The sequence below is a fragment of the Cetorhinus maximus genome, chromosome 3 (assembly GCF_964194155.1).
Source record: "Cetorhinus maximus chromosome 3, sCetMax3.hap1.1, whole genome shotgun sequence".
Lineage (NCBI taxonomy): Eukaryota > Metazoa > Chordata > Chondrichthyes > Lamniformes > Cetorhinidae > Cetorhinus > Cetorhinus maximus.
This window is the reverse complement of record NC_135881.1, coordinates 47283078-47303794: the sequence shown is the minus strand read 5'-3', so window position 1 is coordinate 47303794 and position 20717 is coordinate 47283078. Positions and strand designations below refer to the sequence as shown.

Sequence of the window (20717 nt, the reverse complement as noted above, 5' to 3'; positions counted from 1 at the left end):
TTTCACCACGATGAGGAGGCTTTCAGTCATGGCAAAAATCCGGGCCAGAATTAGCGGACTTCATTTTCCCTTAGGGCTTCTGAATCCCACTGTCAGTCTCAAATGGGGGTCAGAAAACCGCACTGTGTGGGAAACTATCAGTTAATATGATTATCCCTGGAGAAGCCACTTAATGGCCAGAGGGCGAGCTTGCCATCCAGTTAAGGTCAGCATCTGGGCTCCCGAAGCTGGAGAGCCAATCAGAGGCCTTCTGGTTTGGGAGCAGCCGCAGGATGCTGTGGTAGGTAAGTGCAGAAAAGATTGTTTCAAAATGGAGGTGCCCTCTCTCCATATTTTTCAAAATTTAAATAAAAAATGGCCTTTTCAGTCAGACCACCATTGAAAGGGATGTGGTGGGGAGTGGGGACTCCTATATAGGGTATCCTGCAGTTACTGCTGCAACCAAGCAGACAGGGAGGGCGGCTTAGCCTGCCACTGGGAGGCTGCCTCCATGCAGTTGAACAGGCCCTGCTGCCTGTGGGAACCTGGAGGCCAATTGGAAAATCCCATTCAGCTTCCTAAAGTTGGCCTTAAGTGACCATTAACAAAGTTAAGCAGCCACCTGCCACATGTAGGTCGGGAGACCTCCTGCCCCACCCCCCACTCCAGGTCTAGGGCAGATGGAGCGGGGGAACAGGCACGCAGGGCAGCAGCACTATTTTTAGCTATTTCTGACCATAGCTGGGGCTCAAGCTCCAGCCCAACCTTTCAGGCTAATGACCTTGCCTCAGAACTGGAAGAAATTCTTTAACAGGTGCGTGAGCCTCCTTACTAGTATTTTTTGCTTCACTCCACTAAGGCAATGTTTAACACTTGGGAAGTAAAGAAAAAAACTAGACCTCTATATGTCCACAGAGGTACAATATTTCTGTAAATGATTCTTAATGTTTCTTTTTTAACAGAGGTCTGTGCAGGATGGGAAGCGAAGACCTCGGAAAGACAGGTATCCTCACCGTATTCTTACAGTCTTAGAGCACAACACGTTTAAACCTGTTTGAATACTGATTATCATGTGGAAGATTTCCTGTAGTAAACTGTGAACTTGTTATTTATACATGTATTCAGAAATTTAGTAGAAGTAACAAATGGAAAAAAATCTTTCCCCCAGGTCATCAAAAGATATCCTTTCTAACATGGAACAGCAGTTTCTCACCAAAACGATATGGTTAACAAAAATACATTTTCTTAAAGCATTCCTGTAATTCTTCAGAAATGGTAGGTTTCTGAACTGCACAATGTTGTTCGAAATAAGCTGAGAAGAGGGCTATGCTTCCCATTCAGGAAGAAGAGAATCCTGGGATGAGAACCCATCCAGGATTTCCCCGCACTTTTTCTTGTGGCCAGCTAAGTGCAAGACCTACGAAGGCCAGATAGCAGCACAGGGGAACAGCCAAATTAAGTGGATTTTATTTTTTAGAAAATTCAGTTTTGTTCAATGAGTCCGGTGAGTTTAGCGAGTTCATGGAATTAATGATGATGGTTCCTAAAGACACAACATGAAAATCTTCCAAAATCTTAATTTGGACATTAAATTTCATCTTGGTAAAAACAATTAGATTCTGGAAGATTTTTACCATATCTTTAGAAATACATATTTAACAAACACTATTATGATAAACTTCATATTTTGCAGTGATGTGTAATGATTTCCAAAATTTAAAAAATAAACCCAGCCTTGAAAATTTTCCAAACTGCTTCACAAAGTAAGAATGATTGATTCTGACTATTTTGTTTCTTATTACATGTGGTTGTGCAGCTAATTAACTAATTAATGTAAAGTATTAAATAGTGTTGCAAACATTGCATCTTGACAAAAGATTCAGGGAAATAATTCAAGGAAAGGAACAACAGCTACCAAGCAGAAAACTAAATCAAAGAGCTTACTCTCCCACCTGAATACCTTACTGGATTTTAGTTAGTAAATGCTTTAAGTATTAGACCTAGAAATTCGGCAACCTCCATTTTTAGGTGCCTCACCCTCATACAGCTCGTACATAAATGGGGAGGCCTGAGGAGCCCAAAATCTCATCTTGGACCTCATCATGTGGAAGGCACAGCAGTAGGATCCCACACAGGTTTGTGCACCCATGTTTAGGTAAGTCATTGGATAATATTGCGGGGACCTGGACGAGCAACGGCTAGGCCTTGGAGTGTAACCGGGGTAGAGCTAAGAGGTGGGTAACGAACATAACGGGGTCTGCATTGTTGCTGCTAGGCCTCAGAGTGCAAACAGGATGGTGGGAGGTGGTCGGGGAGTCACAGCCATGGGGAGATTTGGGGGATGGCTGGAACTCGGAATCAGGGGTGAGGTCAGAGATCTCAGGATCGGGTGTATGGGTGATTAAAGTGAGCACTGACCTTTTTCTCATTCCCTGCTGCTTAGCATTGGTTTTCTTGGAGTCAACCAGCACTGGTGCTGGTTGCCTCAGGCACAAGCAAAAGTTGTAAAAGGGAGTAGATGCTGGTGCATATGTTAAAAATCAAATGTCTGGTTCTGACATGGGTAAAAGACACTTCAGTTTGGTCTTTACCAAAATGGCGTCTGGTGAGGTCTGTACCCGAATTGTACCCATATGATATAACGCCATTTTGGACACAAAATGTCACCAGTAATTACAAAGACTTGGGTGCTATGAAACCAAATTGCGCGCCCTTACTGTGTAGTAATGCATGTTTACACAGAAGGAATCCCTTTGTAATTTAATTTGATCAATACAATCTTCAAGGCTGAACCTTTGCTGTGCTTATGCTCTAGTTGTTGGTTATAATTTTATTATTAGCATTTTTCCTCACCGTTGTGTGTTGACCCTTAGCAGAAGTTTGTTGGGATTTAATTTTGTTGCTTCATATATTTTCTTGCCAATTTTCTTCCCAAATTTCAGCCAGCTGAACCAGTAAATGGAATAGGGAAGTCATAGCAACAACCCCATTGGCTGGATTTTATGGACACTGCAGTCCCCTCCCCGACTCAGCTAAAAAGTCAGGGTGAGCCCACCCACAACCCCGATGGCTGCCCTGCAGCAAGTTAATGCTGAGAGCAGCATTAATTCCTTTAAAATGAGACTTCAGCTCCATCTTGGTGGGAGGTCTTGCCTTAGAGAACTGCTGGCCAATCAGATGACCAGCAGCTCTGTTGTCCGAGCAATGCCACCAGGAGCAGCGGATGTTGCTGGAACTAAAGGCAGTCCCACCACACCCAGGACCCCACATAGGTCTGGTGTCGGGGCCTCGCTGGGGTCTGCCAATCTGTCACAGCGATGGGGTTGACAGAGTGGGTAGGGATTCAAACCGGAAGGGTTACAGGGGTGGATGTTATGGGGGGTGGGGAGTGGCAGAGAGTGACCTTGGGGTTGGGGTGCTTCCAATAGGCCCAGTGGGCCTGAAATGGAGATACCCCGCTTTCTCAAAACCAGCCCACTCCACCAAGGCTGCTGGACTTCCAACATGGCATGGATCTTCCGCTGTAATGGGTAAAATACCAGCAGTGGTAGGATTAGGTGCTTAAGTGGCCATTAATCAGACACTTAAGAGCTTCATTAAGCACAAGGGCAGGCAGGCCGTCTGATGCCTCCCCCGTCCCCGCCCCCTGTAAAATTCCATATAGGTTGGGGGCGGTTGAGTAGGCAGCGGAAAGGCCACCCACTGGATTTTACGTGCTCCCCCCCCCACCACCCCGCCAACCTTCAATCCAGCTGGCAAGGAAGCGTAAGATCCAGCCCCCTACTTATGATGATTTGAGTGAGCTCAGCCAGAGTGACAGTCAAGAGTTACAATTAGTGTCAGCACACCTAGCTTCAAAAGGGGAAAACAGGTACATGTTCCTGCCATGATCACAATCCAGTGAATCCAAATGCAAATATATCTATGGATTTCAGGTGGATACATAAACAGGTGTGGTAGTGATGTCTCCAAGTGTCAAATTGCTGCAGCCACTCAGGGCTGGATTTTCATTTTGGATGTGGGAATTGGGGGTTGAGAGATTTCCTAACTGGCAGTGCCCGCCAATGCTATTTTTATGGCAGGGAGTTGGGGATGGGCAGGAATGAGGCCTGCCACCAAATATGTAGGCAGATTAAAAGGCCAACATTGTTTTGCTGAGACAACGGCCAAGTTCTGGGGATGAGTCTGAGTCTGAGGCCCCCTTCCCTCAACTCCTTATGCTCCAACACCTTCCTGCCCATACTGCCCATACACCCCCATGTACCACCATCATGCCCCCCCATATCCCCCCTCACACACTCCATGCCCCCTCCATCCAGTATTCACTACAAGCAGAGCTCAAAAGCCCTATAATAATATTGAGAAGTCTTTGAGAAGTTCATAAATCTGTCAAAGTAAACAACATTACTTGGGAGACACTTAAAAACTAGAATCCTCTTAATAGCTCATAAATCTTTCAAAATAAAAAAAATTACATGAATATCACTTAAAAGAGCATACATCCTCTTAACAACTTATAAATCTGTCAAAATAAGAAAGCTCACATTTCACATGACAGCTGTGTCAGAAGCCCCTGCTGAGCGGAATCAATCTGTAGTTTTGGAAGTCGGCCAAGCACTCAGAATGAGATTCCATTGGACAACTGTTTCAACAGGCACTCATGAGCTGAATTTATTAAAGCATTCCAAGTTAGCCAGATGTTCAGCCATATGTCAAAGCTTTAGAACAGCCAAACAATGCCTGAGTTGAACTAAAAGGGAAGAAAATCAAAGCTCTGGGCTCATTTCACACCATCAAACTTGGATTTCACTATTGTACAATGCAGAATAGCACTTTATCAAGAGGCTAATGTACTCTAATGCATCTGAAGACTTTTCCACTTTCACAATGCTGTCATTGCCTTGACAGCTTCCCAGATGTCAGAAGTGACAACCTGGCAAACACATTACTTAATGGTCACTTACTTTTTCAAAGCAAATCCCTATCATCACTCATTGTATTATAAACATATATAACTTATGATACAGCATTTCGTTATGAAGTGCAAAATTGGCAACACATTTGAGTTTCCTTTCATGTGGTTCCTCACTCCAAACCCCCATGGTTCATGACACCTCTGGGCCAGTGTGAAGCTTGTCGTTTTCCAAAACTGACCCGAATCCATGAAAACTGCAGAAGGCCTGAAAGGCCCACTTATACCATTGTTCTGGCAATGTTGGGACATCAGCATGTGGGCTCCTGACCCATCTCCTTATCCCACAGTGCAGAAAATTGTCAGCACCAGGAATGGGGATGGGAATTTTTTAAAAATTCATTCACAGGATGTGGGCGACGCTGGCTAGGCCTACATTTATTTCCCATCCCTAATTACCCTTGAGAAGGTGGTGATGAGCTGCCTTCTTGAACTGCTGCAGTCCATGTGGTATAGGTACACCCACAGTGCTGTTAGAGAGGAAGTTCCAGGATTTTGAACGAGCAGCAGTGAAGAAATGTGGATATAGTTCCAAGTCAGGATGGTGTGTGGCTTAGATGGGAATTTGCAGATGGTGGTGTTCCCATGCAACTGCTGCCATTGTCCTTTGAGGTGGTAGAGATCGCTGGTCTGGAAGGTTTTGTTGAAGAAGCCTTGGTGAGTTCCTGCAGCGCATCTTCTAGATGTAACACACTGCTGCCCCTGTGCATTGAGGGTGGAGGGAGGGAATGTTTGTGGATAGGGTGCCAATCAAATGGGCTGCTTTGTCATGGATGGTATCGAGCTTCTTGAGTACTGTTGGAACAGCACTCATCTCGGCAAGTGGAGAATATTTCATCACACTCCTGACCTGTGCCTTGTAGATGGTGGACAGGATTTGTGGAGTCAGGAAGTGAGTTACTAGCCACAGAATTCCCAGCCTCTGACCTGCTCTTGTAGCCACAGTATTTATGTGGCTGGTCCAGTTCAGTTTCTGGTCAATGGGTAACCCCAGGATGTTGATAATGGGAGATTCAGTGATGGTAATGCCATTGAATGTCAAAGGGAGATGGTCATTGTCTGACGCAAATGTTACTTGCCCCTTATCAGACTAAGCCTGAAAGTTGTCCATGTCTTGCTGCACTTGGACATGGACTGCTTCAGTATCTGAGGAGTCGCAGATGGTGCTGAACATTGTGCAATCATCAGTGAACATCCCCACTTCTGACCTTATGATGGAAGGAAGATCATCGATGAAGCAGCTGAAGATGGTTGGACCTAGGACACTACCCTGAAGAACTCCTGCAGTGATGTCCCAGGACTGAGATGGTTGAACACCAACAACCATTTTCCTTTGGGTTATGTATGACTACAACCCTGATTCCCATTGACTCCAGTTTTGTTAGGGCTCCTTGATGCCACACTCAGTCAAATGCTGCCTTGATGCCAAGGGTTGTCACTCTCACCTCACCTCTTGAATTCAGCTCTTTTGTTCATGGTTGGATCACGGCTTTAATGAGGTTATTAGCTGAGTGGCCCTGGTGGAACCCAAACTTAGCGTCAGTGAGTAGGTTATTGCTGTTTAAGTGCCACTTGATAGCACTGTTGGTGGTCTCTTCCATCGCTTTATTGCTGATAGAGAGTAGACCGATGGGGTGGTAATTGGTAGGGTTGGATTTGTTCTGGTTTTTGTGGACAGGACATACCTGGGCAATTTTCCACATTGCCAGGTAGATTTCTGTGTTGTAACTGTACTGGAACAGCTTGGGTAGGGGAGCGGCAGTTCTGGACCATAAGTATTCACTACTATTGCCAGAATGTTGTCAGGCCCTTTTCAGTATCCAGTGCCCACACCATTTTTAAAGCCTACCCAACGCTTTTAACTATGGCGCTCGATATGATGGCGGGCGCCATCCAGCCTGTCCCACTACGCAAGACGTCGGGAAACCCCCAGCTGCATAATTAATGAAGCCGGGGCCAGAAGATACCACGGGATTTCCTCTCAGCCTCTGCAGCGGGAACCACTCCCCATCCCAACCCCCCGCGGGACTTGGTCCCGGATGGGAGAATTCCACCCATAGTATTGGAATGAGCCATGACTGTCAGTAGAGGAGCAGAGGAACATAGAAAATTTCAATTTTAATTGCTGGATTCCTAAAAACCTATTTTAAGGGGAATACTTCCAAAGAACATGTCTGTTGATATCTCATGGGGCAGGATTTTCCCTTCGTCGGGCGAGCGCGGCGGGTGCGCCTGGGAGCGGCCACGAAACGGAACACTGCCCGCGATTTCATGCTGGCGGACTAATTAAGGACCGCCCAGCGTGAAACGCATCCCTGCACTGGCCGGGAAGGGCCGAGGGGGGATGGGGGCCTGTCGGCTGCTGGGTCCAATGGCAACCCAGTGGCTGGTTTAAAAGCGGCCCAGGCAGCTCATGGAAGGCTGCCATGGAGGACATTCCCTGATCCGACACTATGGACCCGAGTGCAGCTGGATACGGCAGGCGGGAGGGCAGGTCAGGTGGGCACTTGGTCTCCACTTCTCTGATGAGTGCCTCGCCGTCCTCCTGGAGGAGATGGCTGCCAGGAGGGATACCCTTGTCCTCATGATCAGAGGAGGAGGCCACTGCACCTCACCAAGAGGGCATGGGAGGAGGTGGCAGCGCTGGTCAGCTGCCGTGATGTGGTGCAGCGCTCCTGGGTGCAGTGCCGGAAGCGCTTCAAATGATCTGCTGTGCTCAGGAACAGTGAGTACCATGTTGGCATGGGTCAGTGTGCAGATATGTTAAGGTCTGGCTGTCCCCCTGTAGACCTCAGGGGTGCTAGAGTCTAAGTGCCAACTGTCAAACACACCGGAGTTGACCAAGGGGGTGAGCCCTGGCTGCTTGGACTGAGTGCTTTGCGGCTCGAGAGCCATGACTTGGATGTGCCCTACGGGTGCCCCTCAGCTGGGGTTGGCCAGGCTGCAATGGCACTGCAGGTACAGAGTGGACTAATCACTGCTCCTCTGTTGTTTCAGGAGAAGATGGCCCACAACAATATAGAAAGGTCGCTGGCTGGCTGAGGCCCCACTAGCCTCCTAACCCTCTCGAGGTATGAGCAAGTCGCCCTAGAGCTCAAGAGCCGGCACGAGCCACGTGCAACTGGGCATGGAGAGGCAGGGGTGCCAGACGAAGATAAGAGCGCAGTGCACAGAGGTGAGAATTTCGGCTTGTGCAGCCATTCTAGTGTAGTCTTTTCATTGATGTGAGCCTCGAACCTGGAGTCCCCATTGATCATTGGAAGATGAGGGCACCATGATGCAGATCTCTGTTGTCTCACCAGGGTACCTGATGTGCATAGTGACAGTGTGATGATTTTAACAAATGTCATGTCCTTCTTCTCCCTTTTAGGTTCGCCAGCAGGTGTTCGATCTCCGGACCCCGAAGGGCCATCCCGACACTGGAGGACCAACGGGTGTCATTTGCACCTGCGTCACACCTGCTCTCTGAAGCAGGCACCAGCGCAGATACCAGCACCTCAGTGGGCATTGGAGCGGCGGCTAGTATCTCGGTGCACATTGATGATGGCACTTCACAATCGCTTGAGGTGCAGGCGGAGGCAGAGAGTGCTCAAGGCGCCGGAGGTCAGAGGACGGCTGGGGACCAAGACGATGCTCAGTTGAAGGCTAATGTTGAGCCTCTGGCATTAGGCAGCAGATGCTGGATGTCCAGCGAGATGTGCAGGAGAATCTGGGGGAGATCCATGAGGGTGTGCGTGCTATGATCTCCGTGATGGAGGAGTCCATGCGGAGCGTGAGCACTGCATTGACTGTCATGGCCAAGCGTACTTCCTCCTCCATTGAGAGAGTGGCAACTCTCATGGAGATGCAGCTCCAGGGACAAATGAGTGGTTCCTGGGGTTGCGCTTGGATCTGCAAGCCCGCACACAGGCACTGACCTCAGGTGGTCAGTGTCAGTGTGGGAGATGGATGAGGCACCCAGTATCCCAGCTAGATGCCCGTCCATCAATGATGTACAGGGAGGTCCTGAGCAACCTCACGTTGGTGCATGACCTGCTTGTCGTCCCTGCGGGCTCCTCTCAGGGCGCTCTGGATGACAGCAACAGCTCCTCCACCCCTCTGCCAGTAACTATGACATCGGATGAGGCTACAGCGACTGGGGAGATGCCAGCCATAGCACTGGCCGCTCTCTCCCAGGCGGGTCCAGCACAGGCTCCACTGGCCAGAGAATGACTGCTGATGTCATTAAAGCCAACAAGGCAGGAGAGTTAGCAGGCTGTCTCCAATGCCGGTGGCAGCAAGAGGGGGAGCGCCTAGACATAGTACTCACAAATGTAAGTTAAAGGCACCACGAGCACAAGAGGGACAGGTCACAGGTGATTTTATGTTCATTTTTGTTTACTTTATGTATTCTGGTCTGATGTTGAACACCAGAAACGTTTCTTTAAGACTATTGAACTGTCAGAATGACATAAATTGTGCTTTTGTCGCCATGGCCTGAGTATGCTTCACCTTTTTATTTCATTGGTGGGGTAACAGTAACGCTGGACATAGGTGTCTTTGAACTTTATTGTACGGGCACTGAGTGTTCTTTGGGTTCAACTGAAAGGGCCCTTTCAGACATCTGGGATGGAGGTGGTTGAAGCTGATCTTTGGTGGTCTAGCTGAAGGAGCATTGGATCAAGGCCTCCCTGGCATCCCTGCCTCCCTGCAGTTTACCGAGGTCTGGCTCCACACCCTCAGAGTTCTCCTAACCATGCTCCTCTTTGGACTCACTACTGGGCTCATCATCTATGGCCTGTGGAGCAACATCAAGATCCTCTTCCTCCAGGGGGTCCCCCTTGCCAGTGCCAGATTGTGAAGAGCGCAGCATGCAGCCACGGTCAGTGACACCCGCTCTGGGAAGTATTGGCGTGCTCACCCTGGAAGGTCCAAAATTCGGAAGAACATCTTGAGAAGACCTATGGTCCTCGCCACCACCGCCCTTGTGGAGGCATGACTCGTATTGTAATGCTTCTCTGCCTTTGTTCTTGGGTGGTGGTGAGGCATCATAAGCCACCTCTTCAATGGATAGCCCTGTCACCCAGCAGCCATCCATCCAGTCAGGATGGAGCACTGAAGAGCCTCAGCACCTGGCAGTGTCTCAGGATTATGCATCATGGGAGCTGCCAAGGTACCTTGCACAGACTTGCAGAATCTGCATCCTGTGGTCACATATCTGCATCCCTTCCTGTTGACGAATGTACCCGGCTGACCCACTGGTGCCTTGATGGCTACACTTGTGCGCTGAATTGATCCCTGGATATGGGGGAACCCAGCTATCGCTGCAAAGCCTCTGGCTCGCTCAGCCTGGCTGGCCTTGTCCTTATGGTAAAGAATAAAGGTCAGTACCCACCTAAACAGAGCTTCTGTCACCAGCTTGACACAACTGTGGACAGCTGATTTGGAGACTCCACACAGATTCCTCACTGAACCTTGGAAAGAGCTGAGAGCATAGAAGTTGAGGGCCACTGTGATCTTCAGAGCCACTGGCTGGGGTGTCCACCCACACAGTCGGAGCTGATCTCAGTCCTGATCCTCTGACAAATGGAGGTCACAGTATCCCTTGAGAGGCGGAGCCTCCTTCAGCATTGCACCTCGGACATGTTGAGGTAGCTGCATTGCCGCCTGTAAACCCTGGAAGCAGGATAGTGGCTCTGCGGCTCCTTCCACCTTGGACCACCTGCTGGCCCTGCGCTCCCTGTGCCTGCGTCTCTCCTCCCATAGTTCCCTCCCCTGGAAGCTGCACAGGGACACCTAGCCTCCTCTCCCTTCTGCCCCTCTCCTCCTCAGAGGAGGAGGTGCCTCCAGCGGAGACCACAATCCCCATTACCAGGGTAAGGGAAGGCTGTCTGATACCAGGAAGGATCCACATGGCCTGAATCCTCTGGGGGCCCGGCAGATAGCAATGGGCCCAGAAGTAAAGCCTGGAAATGCTCAGAATGAAGCCCCAAGCAGAGATGATGCTGCCAAGCACCAATAAGCAACCAGCTGCAAACTATGTCCAAAACGCCTCACTATTCACACTGGCATTGCTGTTGACCCTTTTTATCCTGCCCTTGGACGAGGCTTGTGTAAATGTCGGCTGGCCACCTGCCTGTTTAGCCCATGTGAGGAGCAGAAAATCGCCCAAGCAGGGAAAAATCACAGTCAATTGGACTGTTAAGGGCCTTAAGTGGCTGCTTCATTAATGCTGGGCGCTGCTTCGGCACCAGCGCTTGCTTGCCGAGTGCAATATTGCACGAGTGCGCGATGACATCGGGATGCTCACCCAACGTCATCACACACTATTTTAGGGCGTTCCCACCTGCGGGACGAAAACTTCTTCCCATGAATTCTCAACAATGTGCTGAGCATTCAGACATTGTCAAAATTACTAAAGAGCCCAAAAGATTAATGGTGACAGATGAATAATGTCAGTTCAAATGCACAAAACTTTCCTCTTAATGAACGCTTCATTGAAAATTGAGTGCTCGTAGGCTGTTTGATTTATTTTTTTTTTAAATAACTTTTTTTCTTTGCGTCCATCAAATTCAACAACACTGACTATCTCAGGTACCCAAGGCCGGATTTTGGCTGAGGAGGCAGGATTTGGGAGGTGGGTTTGTTTCCAGGTCAGAAACCTGCTCCTAACAGGAAGCACCCAACGCTGCTGATATTGGTGGAGGCAAAGGTGGAGGGGTAAGGACTGGTGGCCAAGTAATGATGGGGTGGGGGGAAATAGAGGCAAGGCACCAGGGAAGTGGGCCATTTTCTTGCCCAACTCTGTGCATGATTTTTTAAAAATGAAAGCATCTGAACCTTCAAATAGGTCAGGGTGGATGGAGATGTGGAACCTAGGATAGGGTAGGGAAACATTTGTGTTACTAAAATTGTATTGGTGTGAAATAGATTTCCTTCAAACCTTGCACTTTTTTTCAATCAAATAAAACATTCTCAATGCTACAAACCTTGGTCCTGACAGATTGAAGCTGTTCAACTTTACACTGCTCCCAAAGGCCACACGCCCTGTATAAATTTTGTGACCTTAGAAGACAGGTTCTTAAGGAATTGCTTACTTACCTAAATGCACCCAATTAACAGTTCAGGCTACTCCATTTTCCTGCCCTTCCCCCCTGCTTTATTCCCAGCCTAGTAAAAATTGGCAAGGTCCAAAACTGTGGTGGGACATCTTGATGTACATGTCAGTGCCATTTTATTTGGTCATCCACCTTTGTGCCAACCCAATTCAGCACGTGAAAATCCAGCCCCCTCAGAAGGGCACTAACATGAAATTTTTCTGTTTGCCACATTAATAACTCTGTGTGCTTTCTGAGTGAGGATGTTAAATGAGTAATATGGGGATGAAATTCAACCTCATCAGGGAAATAAAGTGGTCGATATAAAAACAGAAAATGCTGGAAATACTCAATCAGCAGGAGAGAGCAACAGAGAGCTAAATCTTTGTCTCCTGAAGCTGAGCAAACCCACATCAGTAGGACAAATGGGAGGTGTTCGGGGCCATATTATAAACTTGTCCTCCAATTCCCGCCATCTGCCATTTTTGCCAGGTTGGAAAACATGACAGCCATGACCCAATGCTCACTTAAAGTGATAAAGGGATGGCTATCTAACTGCCTGCTGCAAATTCAAATTTCCCTGTCTTTGCTGTTTGCGTGGAGGCATGTGTGCTCCTAAAGGCTGTGGGAGCCACACCAGGTAAGTAAGTTCATAAACCTTGGGGGAAATCTGCTGTGGAGCCTGGAACCCTTTGACAGGATGTTTAAAAGCTCTTACCAACTTCAGCTGTCAAAATATAATGGATTATGATGGTTTAAGGCCTATTAAGGCCTTTAATCAACTAATTGTTTGGAATTTTTCGCGGCCCGTCCAACCATTCGGTTGGCCAACGGGCAAAAAGGCCAAGCGGCCTTTGGTTTTTTGGCGGATGAGGTTTCATCTAGTGATTTTTAAAAAAACTTCTTGCAGTTGTATTTCACATATTCCTGCTTATGTAACAGAGTCACATGGAGGGACATGTTTTCATTATTTTAAAATTCTTTATTTATTTTGATAAAATTCTTCAGCTCCCAAAGACAGCTCTGTGCCTCAGGGAGCTTTTACTGCGCACACCCCACGCCCACCCTGGCAGCGCTATGTGCTGCAGCGCACGTTTCACACCGGCTTGCCGTTAATTGGCCAGCCAGCGTGAAATCCATGTCGGGGCCCAATCACGGGCAGCAGTGGGCTTCACGGCCACTCACGAGCCCACCCGTCCCACCCACTCAACGAGGGCAAAATTCTGCCCCAGGACAGTGATGTCCGGAAATGGCCAGACTACAGTTTCCGAACTAAAGACAAAAGGGTCATGGCCTCTGGGTTCTGATGGAAGGCCATGGCCTGAAACATTAACTCTGTTTCTCTCTCCGAGGATGCTGCCAGACCTGCTGTGTATTTGCAGCATTCTGTTTTTATTTTAGACTTCCAGCATCTGTAGTATTTTGCTTTTGAATAAAATGAGTGATATTTGATTAGTCATCCTTCACACATCCACCTTCAGTGGGGAAGTAAAACAGGTGGTTCTGGATTCATCATCATTACAGACAGCACCATCAGCAGGAAATTAATGGCAAGGTTTTACATTGGCCATCCAGTATGTACCCACAGCCCCCAGTATTTCATTTCCATTGACTTCAATCTGTTGGAGTTTTCTATTTTTTTTTCATGGGATGTGGGTGTTACTGGTGACACCAGCATTTGTTGCCCATCCCTAATTGCCCTTGAACTGAGTGGCTTGCTAGGTGATTTCAGAGGGCAGTTAAGAGTCAACCACATTGCTGTGGATCAGTCACATGTAGGCCAGACCAGGTAAGGATGGCAGATTTCCTTCCCTAAAGGGCATTAGTAAACCAGATGGATTTTTACAACAACTGATGACAGTTGTCATGGTAACCATTACTGCGAGTGGCTTTATATTCCTGATTTATTAATTGAATTTAAATTCCACCAGCTGCCTTAGAGGGATTTGAACCCATGTGCCCAGAGCATTAGTCTGGGCTTCTGGGTAACTAGTCCAGCACCATTACCACTACACCACCATCTCCCCCAAAATCTATAGCAAACAGCTGATTCATGGCTACTCATTTTCTGACCCCTCCAAAGTTGATTTCACCCCATGGACGTTTCACATTTGTGATTCATATGATTAGCCCTGGGTAAAATCCTAAACTATTAGTTAATTTGTACAGGCCCAGTTTTAATTGTGTGCTTCACTTACTCAAATATGTCCACTACTATTGTCCTGGAAAGTTACAAGATGCAAGGAATGAGTGAACCAAATTAAATCAGGTGATATAATTACAGTTAATATACTCATTATTTTCTCCGTAGCCAAGTAAAGTTGCTGGATGCAGATGATCGTTACTACAGACAAATTACACTCAGTGATTCACTCTCTAAGGATAATCACGCTGAAGCAACAGAGAGAATGCCATCTGCAGAACCCAGATCTACAACACCCAACAGTTCCAACAGGTAGATCTCCAGACTAGTGAAATTTCTCACAAGTTGTAAAAATATAAAATCCATTTTAAATGGCCATTAATGAGAAAGCAAAACTCATGTCAACATCACCTATTTTAACACAATCTTCTCCAGGCCTCAAATCCATGGGACTCTTTGTTTCCCTCAGTCTCACCTTACTCCTACAATCTACTAGCTTTTAAAATCCAAATTCAAGAGCTTATTTTAACTTAGTCCATCCAGTGGAAACAGGGCAATGGTGGAGTTAAAATCGCTCTGTACCGCTTACTGCCCAGTTACTCCACCATCCCAATGCCTACTCCTGGGTGTTCCAGACACCTGCCTGAAGCAGGCAGAAGCCTCATTAATATATGCAAATTGAAGTCATGTGACAAACATAGGACCACAATGTAATTTAGAGGGACAACTGGGTGGTGGAGGAGGAAGCCCCAAAAACGTAAGTAAAATAATTATTTTTATGGGCCCAGAAAGGAGCTGTTCCAAACTTTGCAAGAATAAGTGCACCTACAGGCTCCTCCTGCCTCTGCAATCAGCTTCTTCTTCCCCCTCAGCACCCGCACCATTTCTGGTCTTTATTGCCTTCCATCTGAGTTAGCCTCTGGGCCTGCCCAAAGTCAACAAGCTGCAACGAGATTCCTGCTCAGGATGTGCACTTCACTGTTGGCATAGTAATGAATAAAAGCCCTTAAGATGGACTGAGCCGCACACCAGCAGGAATGATGGGGCATTCTGCCCATCACCTGCCTGTTCATTGCTTGAAGTTAAAATCTACCCCCATTGCTGTCAATTAGCTGATGCTTCTTCATTTATTTTGAACTTGTCTGAATAGAACAGAATTCTGTTTTGCTAAGAAATGATTATTATGAACCTCATTAACTCAAACATAAAAAAGATTATAATTATCAAGTTATCAATAGGTAGAAAACTCTGTTGAATGGTTTCATTGTGAAGTTTTACTTCTGCGTGATTTTAGTTCAACCAGAAATGTAGATTTTAAAACAATTGACAACTTTGATCATATTTGCATACATCTGAGAGGCAAGAATCCTTTACATGACGTAGCATTAACTTTGGCTGATATATTTTATGTGAGTATAATAGATTTATTTGAATTTATAGATTTGTTAAAACTATTTTTGCTGTAACAATATCAGTTGTGTAATTGGTGCCTAACAGTTTGAAATATTGAAAGGATATTCTGGCCAGTTTTGTGAAGATCTTACAGACCCAGACCATGTTCAAATTACTTTTGGTTACGTCAGTTGACTGCAAATTATCTCGCTAAATCATTTATCTATCAAGAGGCGTTCTGAGACAGTGACACCCCATGTTCTTCTTCAAAATGAGTGATTGGGAGCAACCTGCAATATCTTAAATTATGAAAAATTGTGGTAGGGTCCCAGAATATTCTTTCTTTTTTTTAGAATGTTCCCTGTTATTACTTTCTTAAAGATATATTCATGAACCAAACCAAATTCACTGAAGGTAATTTTAACTTCTATCATTGGGTGAGGCGGAAAATGGACTGCTGATTTGCTATCACCTTTTTTTCACCAGACCATGAAGGTTAAAATTACCTCCATTGTATTTTTCTTTCCTATTCTCTTTTTCACCATTATAGTTTCACTTATATTAGCCTGGAAGTTTCTGTTGCCAATACTAGTGGGCACACACATAGCGTATTCTTATGCTATTTTAACATAGACATTATCCCATTTACTTATCCTAAAAGAGTTAAGGACTGTATTAAAATAGCAGATTAAGGAATACAATAAGAGCACACTCATTATTTGTCCACTAACATTGCTAACTGTCATTCCTAGGTTCTGATGCCTCCAATTTATCTTTGTAATAGTAGGTGGAAAAATAAGCTGTAACTTTCCATTTGTTTTCTGAGTGTATGTTTTGTATATTTTGATTTAGGAAAATAATAAAATGGCTTAATTCCTCTCATAGAAGAACATGTAGTCCACAATATTCCCTTTAGTTATCAGTAAATTGTACCCTGAAAATCTGTACATATTTTGTACTGTCTGTGGTATCCTGATAATGTGTACATTTTCTATATTAGATTATTTTCTCCATGGATAAAATGGGAATTGTAGAAAACCCAATCTATTTTATCATCAGGAAAATGACACGTTATTCTGTCCATCAGAAAAGCATGTTTTGAAAGAAAATTGAGGACTTCCATTAAGATTATCTTGATGTCAATTATAAAAAATTGATTACCACATCTACACAACTCTACACAGAAAGGGTCCATTACAGCATGATATCTCCCTGCAAACATTTTATACAAGTGTAATTGAGCATGTGGCTAGATAAATGACGAGCTCAGACTCTTATCTGTCATGGGGTTTTCATTGGCCCTGCAGGCATAGAAATGTTGGTATCAATAATTGTGAGAGTTGTAAAAAGGTGGAACAGCAAATATGTGTTCGTTTAAAGCATCCGTTTTTAAGAATCAACCTAAACAGACACTTATCAAGTTCCTAATTGCAAATTATCAACTAATCCCATAATCTCATACAGAAACGAGTTCTGCCATGCTTTATGCCATGACAGTAAAAGTGCCACAGCTGCAGAAGTGTAGGAGTAGGCACTGGACCCATTTCCTATGAAGTTACAGTTCTCCCATCTTCTGCATTTTATGTACTAATTTGTCTTAGCCTCATTAAGGGCCCCAGATTTGGTGCAAAAATATTAAACACCTGCCACAATATTCTGGATGATTAGCCCAAGTTTTGCTCTTTTTCTTGTTGTTTAGCACCCATTTAGAATGGGTGGCGGTTTGGGGGGGTGGGGGGGGGGCAGTGGGTTGGGGCGGGGTGTTGTTCTGTGGTTAATGGAGCTCTAAAAATGGACCAGACTTTGTAGCTTTGTTTCCAATCAACTAACATCTCCATATTTTTGACACTTGTACCATATTTTTTAAAAGAAACATTTGGTACCTTTCTTCCTCCTTAAGGTATGTTTGTTTTTTCAAGTTTCTTGAATATTGTATTTCATGGTTAAGATGATACATGGTGAAAGAAAGCATGTCATGGAGATCAGCAACCAACTGACCATATTTGCTGAGCTTGGCACAACCACCAACCAAAGACCAAGGATAATTGCCCCAGTCTGCTCAGGTCAGTGAGGAGTCATTTCCAGCTTTTTGCCATCTGTAGCAAGGATATCTAATAGCAAAGGGGAAACATAGGGAGGGCACGGCCATCACTGTTATACCTGCAGCTCATTCACAGCAAGAAATATCAGCTAATGTGCTACTCAAATATGAATGAAATAGGTGACTGATATAGACAGCATAGCCAATATTTTTGTCTTCTTTCCAACTGAGTAGCATGATGTGTCTGTTAAAAGAAACTTCCAACATATAAATGCTATTGCATTAACCCAAGTACAGGGGTTACTGATGGTTGCCTAATGCTTGACCTATCAATAAGTGACTAATGGGTTGACATTGAAGCCCTTGGAAGATGTGATGGTGTTAAGACTTTCCATCATTGGTTGCAACTTGAAGGTATGCCCTGCTGAGTTTTGCCTATGTATGAGGTGCACTGAAAAAGCCGTACGGTTGTGTACGAGCTTGGTATGGGTGAACAATGCATGTCAAACAGGTTGGCGGGCAATATTTTGCACCATGCAGTCTTAAGTCATCTATCAGATCCCTTAAAGTATGTTGTCCTCTCCTGCAACTGTTCCTTGGTGCTGAAGGTCCTGAATGTGGAGCTTGACTGCTGCCTCCTATTATACATGGTGCACAACTGTCTTGTGGAGAAGATTCTCAGGAGGGAAAACCAGAGTAAGCCTCACCTTTTACCATCTCTCCCGCAACAAACTGAAATTGGGTGTTTTGCCCACAGATTCTGTTCCATGCTTCTGGATTAGGTTTCCTCTCTCAGCCTCTGCACCTAGTGACTTCTTATCCTCTGTCAATTCACCATGCTCTCTCTCCTCCAATTTCACTGCCCTCCTATTCTCCCTTACTCTCACCCTTCATGTAAACCCCCCAATCCATTTTCACAGTTACCCACTTGACCTTGCCATCTCACATGGCCTTGCTACTCCCATCATAACGACCACAGATCCAGCTATCTATGATCACCTGCTTGTAGCACTCTCCACCGACATCCCCCTTGTCCCTCCCAACTTTACTTCCTTCTGCCTGGAATAAACTCACTCTCAATTCACTTAAAAGTGCACTTTTAAAATCCCAACTGTCTAGTGTTTGGCCCGATGTTCACTTTGGCATTTTTGCAGCTACTGTTCTGCTCAACCATACCCTCATCTCCACTTCTGATGCCCTAGTCGCCATTAAAACCATTGCTCCCTCTCATCCTAGCCATTCCCCTGGTACAGCCTTCATTTCCATTCCCTTATGTCCAACGGGGCATAGACAAATAATTTAGCCATCCACCACCCGATCGGGTACTGCGTTCATCCACCACCCGACTGGGTATTGCGTACATCCACCACTTGATCAATACTGCCTTCATCCACCACCCGATCGGATTCTGCTTTCATCCAGCACTCGATCAGGTACTGCGTTCATCCACTGCCCAATCGAATACTGCGTTCATCCGCCACCCGATCGGATACTGCATTCATCCACCACCCAATCGGATACTGCTTTCATCTACCACTCGATAGGGTGCTGCGCTCATTTGCGAAAACTGCCCACTATTCCAGGGTCACTCTGGAATGCAAAGGTAGCCATCAAACTCATTTCTCCATTGCAAACTGTATTCATAGAGCCCTCTTCCCTGTATAATCCAACCTCACCTCTAACAAAGTGCGAGGAGCTTATGGACTTTATGTTACCAAGATTGAGATCAGTTGCCTCTGCCACTTCTTTCCTGTTCCTTAGGTCACAAGCCAAACTTTCTCTAAAGATCTCCCCTGATGTAGCCTTGAACTTGCATCTTTCTCTATTTTCTCTCCTTTCCCTTCATGCGCTTTCTAATGGCACCTTGTCCATGAGACCCATCTCCTGCTTCCTTAACCCTATTCCCACAGGAACTGCTAATCACCCAACTTCCCTTCCTGATCCCCATGTTAGCTGATATTGTTAATGAATCTCTCTCTTCAGGTATGTCCTTCACCTTCAAAAAAACATAATGCTTGGTCCCTCTGATCCTGCAAATGACCACCCCATCTTCAACCTCCAAAGTCGTTAAATGTGCTATTGTCTCCCAAATCCATATCTTTTTTTCCAAGAACACCATGTCTGAATCCCTCTAATCAGGTTTCTGCCCCTACCATGGTACTGAAACAGTTTTTATAAAAGTCACAAATGACAATTTATGTGACTGCGATGAAGATAAACTATTCCTCCTTGTTTTCTCGACCTATCTGCAACCTTTGATGCTGCTCATCACACCATCCTCCTCCAATACCTCTCCAGCTGGGTGGGACTGCACTCACCTGGTTCCATCCTTATCTATTTAATCATAGCCAAAGAATCACCTGAATTGGCTTCTTGTCCCACTGCCACACTGTAATCTTTGGTGCTCCCCAAGATCCATACTTGGACCCCTCTTATTTCTCACCCACATGCTGCCCCTCAGAGACATCATTCAAAACAGAGTGTCAGTTTCTACATTAGCTCTAATGGTACCCAGTTCTACCTCACCAACAACTCTACCTTTTCAATGTCTCTAACCTGTCGAACTGCTTGTCTCTCAGCCAGTACTCGATGAGCAAAGATTTCTTCCAACTAGATATTTTGAAGACTGGAGGCCTTGCTTTCTGTTGTGTGGTGTTACTCTCCTTCCCTTTCCTGCTGTGCATTCACTCCATCAGGACAACTTGTGGTGGAAGAATATCCGAATTATTTAAATAGAAATACAGCACAGAAGGACACCATCTAGCCCATTGGATCCATGCTGGCTCCCTGGAAAAGCAGCTCAGCTAGTACCCTGCTCTTTTTCCCATAGCCCAGAAATGTTTTGCTCCCGATAATTATCCAATTCGCTTTTGAAAACTATGATTGAATCTGTCTCCACTACACTCTCACACAGTGCATTACAGATCATAACCACGCACTAGGTTAAAAAGTTCTCTTCATGTTGCTATTGGTTCTTTTGCCAATGATCCAAACTGATGATCCAGATACTTACAGGGATCAAGGCACAGAGGGAGCAGGGGTGGGGGTATGTGCTTGTGGCTGGGTGGCACAAAAAGACCTGGAAGAGGGGTTGTGCCAAATTTAATGGACCTC

General features: G+C 45.8%; 1 protein-coding gene across 1 annotated transcript in view; it reads left to right on the top strand.

Annotated features, from left to right (window-relative positions):
* myo3a (myosin IIIA) overlaps positions 1-20717 on the top strand; it is a 599990-nt gene that overhangs the window by 522350 nt on the left and 56923 nt on the right. The window contains exons 31-32 of the mRNA XM_078535585.1: positions 942-982; positions 14339-14482. Of these exons, the coding sequence (XP_078391711.1) occupies positions 942-982; positions 14339-14482 (185 nt within the window). The remainder of the gene's footprint in view (positions 1-941; positions 983-14338; positions 14483-20717) is intronic.